Source organism: Ctenocephalides felis, unplaced genomic scaffold (genome assembly GCF_003426905.1).
Source record: "Ctenocephalides felis isolate EL2017-DRISC unplaced genomic scaffold, ASM342690v1 CF-g0.4_SCAFFOLD_01886, whole genome shotgun sequence".
Taxonomy (NCBI): Eukaryota; Metazoa; Arthropoda; class Insecta; order Siphonaptera; family Pulicidae; genus Ctenocephalides; species Ctenocephalides felis.
Window position 1 is genome coordinate 22,514,527 of NW_020538040.1, and position 4,011 is coordinate 22,518,537.

The 4,011-nt window shown below is 35.0% G+C and overlaps 1 protein-coding gene across 1 annotated transcript; it reads left to right on the forward strand.

Annotated features, from left to right (window-relative positions):
- Positions 1–448: 448 nt before the first annotated feature.
- On the forward strand, positions 449–1,874 carry LOC113376692 (transcription factor kayak). Its single transcript, XM_026616703.1, has 2 exons — positions 449–969; positions 1,031–1,874. Exons 1-2 carry the CDS (start codon positions 779–781, stop codon positions 1,869–1,871), a joined length of 1,032 nt encoding a protein of 343 aa, XP_026472488.1. The 5' UTR covers positions 449–778; the 3' UTR covers positions 1,872–1,874.
- Positions 1,875–4,011: the final 2,137 nt, after the last annotated feature.

A 4,011-nucleotide genomic window follows, 5' to 3' on the forward strand; every position in this document is an offset into this window, starting at 1 on the left:
GGGATAGTAAAAAAAAATTAATGGATTTTAATTTTAATTCAGGCTAAATATGTTGATACAATGGTACGGGACGTTCCAGCAATTTGCCTTATAGCACGATGCCATGCACCGTGCAGTTAATATAAATTATTTAAAAATACCATATAATGATTTCCTACTAAAAATTTCTTTTATAATTGCATTTAAGAGTAAGTAAGAGTATTTACAAACAGCGCAGCAGCAACCTATATCGAAATTTTTTCGCAGAATCCATCGTGTAAATTTACACGGTGAGTCAACACATCGATAAAACACGTAAGCATGACTCATTCCCGTTCAGGGAATATGTATGACGTATGTTGGCAGCGCTCATGCGATGCGCCGTCTCGCTCGCTCCCGAACGACTTCGGACGGCCGATCGGCACCGTCGGGACGGTCGATAGCGGACTCGGGTTGAGTGTACACATTCAATTCAGTGACAGTGCACGTTCTCTACTGCGTAGAATGGATGGTTGACTGTTTGTGCTAATATTAACTTCAATTTAGTGCCAGATATAATAGTACACACTACGCGAGTGATAGATAAATAATACCAACAGTTTAGTTTTGTGATCGAAACTAGTTATATAATAAAACAAAGTTATTTTTGCAATAAATAGTTTAGCTTTTAGTTTAGTGAAATTCAGTGCTAATATTATACAATATCGTTCTCTCCTCTGACATTGACAACGCAGTGATCGCCCCGCCGTTCTGTTTCTCCATTACCAAATGTTATAGAAACTGTTAAACACTAAAAAATATGTTAGTTTCTCTGGATGGGCTGCATAGCGGCGTGCCAACCAGGACCACGCCCACTTTAACACCCACCACTCTCAGAAACATCGAGCAAACTTTCTACGAACTCCAGAGTAGCGAAACCTTGCGCCAATCCAGCCACCAGGCCGGTTTCGTGCCGCCCCCTGCTCAACAGATAACGCAGGAAATAACGTCGTTTATCGACAACACATCCCGCGGATCGATAATCGGGGGGAATTTCTGATGATTGTGACAGCCGCACCAGTATGAGCACCTCCGGTTCATGGCAAGGTCCTTCTCAGAGCGAAATGGACACGACGTCGCAACAGATGGCCACGACGAACACCAGGACGAACCGTCGAAGCACGGGCGGCCGAAGACCAACCAAAGCGACCAACATCAGCCCCGAGGAAGAAGAAAGGCGATGCATCAGGAGGGAAAGGAATAAAATGGCAGCGGCGAGGTGCAGGAAGCGCAGGATGGACCACACGAATGAGTTGATTGATGAAACAGAACAGTTGGAAAGAAAACGTCAAACGTTGCAAGGAGAGATACACCAATTAGAACTTGAAAAACAAGATCTAGAATTCTTATTAGAAACACATCGTGCCTGCTGTAAAAAGCTTTTCCAATCTGGGAATAACTCCCGGCCTGAAAGTCCAACCGACATCAAACCATTTGCAGCGCTTTTGGCTGCTTCAGACCCGCCTTTAATCAAATTGGAACCGTTGGACGACGAATTATCATTACCCAAAGAAAGCCTATCGCCGAATCAGGATCCAGTAATGAATCCGGACCCTATAATCACCAAAATCACATCAACTCCTTCTGTATATACGAGTACGGCGGAGTGTTTAGTAAGTAAACCGAACCGGCCGAATTTGCTGAACCTGCCTTTAACGCTGCCGCCTTCCCAGACGCAAATATTGAAGAATGTTCCTGAGATTGCTGGGATTCCAATAACCACTCCTTCGACGGGTATACCGTTCAATTTTGAGAGTTTGATGGAAGGCGGCACAGGTCTGACGCCTGTTTCAGGACCACTGACACCAAATTCTAAGAACCCATCAACGACGAAAATATTCAGAATCATGTAAATAGAGAATAGATATATTTTATATTATAGATAATTATACATTAATTTGCATATATAATTTAACATGTACTTGTCATAAAGAAATTAAATTGTTATATTATTACATAAAAACGTGTTTTAATCACAATCAATCAATCTATCTGACTTTCAAAAGAATTTCTAATTTTCTTCGAAATTGCGTAATAAAATGTCATCAACTTTTTCTAAATATATTTATCGTTTGGTACGCAGTAGATAACATAGTTTTAAGATAAAATTCCGAACAAAGGGAAAATTCCTGGTAACCTCAGAACACTTGCAATTACAATAATATTGTTTTGTTTTCCATTTTCTGACTGGCGCATTCACGATTATAAATACACACAAATGTTGATATGTCCGGCTTTGTGTACATACACGAACAAATAAACATATGCATGTGTGCGCGCGCGTGTAATTTAAAATTAACGACTTATTATAATATATAAATTATATATGTAACAGATTGTTTATGCCTATCATATCTGCTTGGAAGATGCATATAACGATCTTATTTTTGAATAAATTATTATTTGTTTTAATATTATCATAATGCAATATAAACATGCGATTATTGATTGCTATTCACGGAATTTCGATTAGATTACATAGTCCGACATCGATGCATTTTCTGTAGATTATATATTAGTAGACATCAGATAAACTTATTATTTGAAAGTGAATTCGTAGGAATTTTAACAATCTAAAAATCTTCCACGCCTTTCAATCCCATTCAGTAAGCAAAAAGTACATGGACAAAATATCACGTGGGGAAGGGAGGGTTGGTATAGTAAGGTGTCACATGTATTTATTTTTTGACTAATTTTTCAAAAAAGTTCGAACATTTTCAGTAAAAATAGCCTTTCATATTGATACCTTCGAAATTTCATTTTCAATTTTACGAAAATTCGTAAAATTACAAAATTAACTTTCAGACTACCTGGCGCAATTAACTTTTATTTTTAATTAACTTAATATTAATAATTTTTATTAACAAGGCTTGTAAGGTAATTATAAAGAAAATTGCACAAAATTGTATACAAACTTAAAAGCGAAAAAACGTATGGATCGAAAAATATGAGATATTTATACTATAATAATTCTGATTAAAAGTGCGACTCATTTATAAAAAAAAAACTGATTTTTATTGCATCCATAAATTTATTAGGAACTTAACTCCCCTCTTCCCTGTCCTGAATTTGACGTAAAAAATATGGTCATCTTAATAAAAAACGCTAATAAAAAAACAAACTACTAGTAGCGATGGCATCATGTCTTAAGGCAAATTGCTGCTGGACTTCCTTAGTGTGATATATCAATTTACTGTGATAAATATTTCAAATATTAAATGTTTTATAATCTATTACTATATTATACTGTAACTTGCATCATTCGTAATGTATGACAAAATAAAAAGCTAATAAATTGGATGATGATGTTTATATAAGTTTACTTAAAAAATAAATTAACGAAACTTAATGTTCCCCTTCGATGGGGAGTTAGAAAAAAGAACCTCGTCTCAAAATTCTAAGAATTATATAAAGTGAATTGCTAAGTTAAAATATTTTTTTGAAGTATTTTAGCTAGAATTAAAATTAAAATCCGAATTATTTTCGATATTAAAAAATATTATAAATTAAAAACCATTTCCAAAAACTAATCAGCGCTAATGCTCAATAGTAGGAATATTTACTAGAAAAGCTTTTTCAATCATTCAAATCGGTTGAGCGGTACTCCCGAAAACGTATACGAAAAACTGTATTCACACATACATACACACACACAAATCCATTTTTTCTGAGGTATGCCAAAATATTCAGAAACTCCTGAAAAGCAGAGATATGCAAAAATTTCATTTTCGATTTTTGACCCATTACTACTAACCCTAAGGAAAGTTAAAAAAAGTGTATTTTAAACTTATAAAAATGTTATTTCAGGTTGAAAAGCCTAGGCGAAGGTTATAAATATTGATATTTGTTGTCATCTCAGGAAAAAAGCCACCATTATTGAAATTTTTTATTTATATAATTAAATCTAACTTCTTGTTTATTTTTACACATATCGCAAGGTTCATGCAACTTGGTTTAAGCAAAATGCCTCTTACACCTAGTTTAGTATATTAT

Coding starts and splice junctions, on each gene's coding strand:
- LOC113376692 (XM_026616703.1), top strand. CDS start 779: ATGTTAGTTTCTCTGGATGGGCTGCATAGCGGCGTGCCAACCAGGACC. Junction 970..1,030: donor ATAACGCAGGAAATAACGTC/GTTTATCGACAA, acceptor TGATTGTGACAG/CCGCACCAGTATGAGCACCT.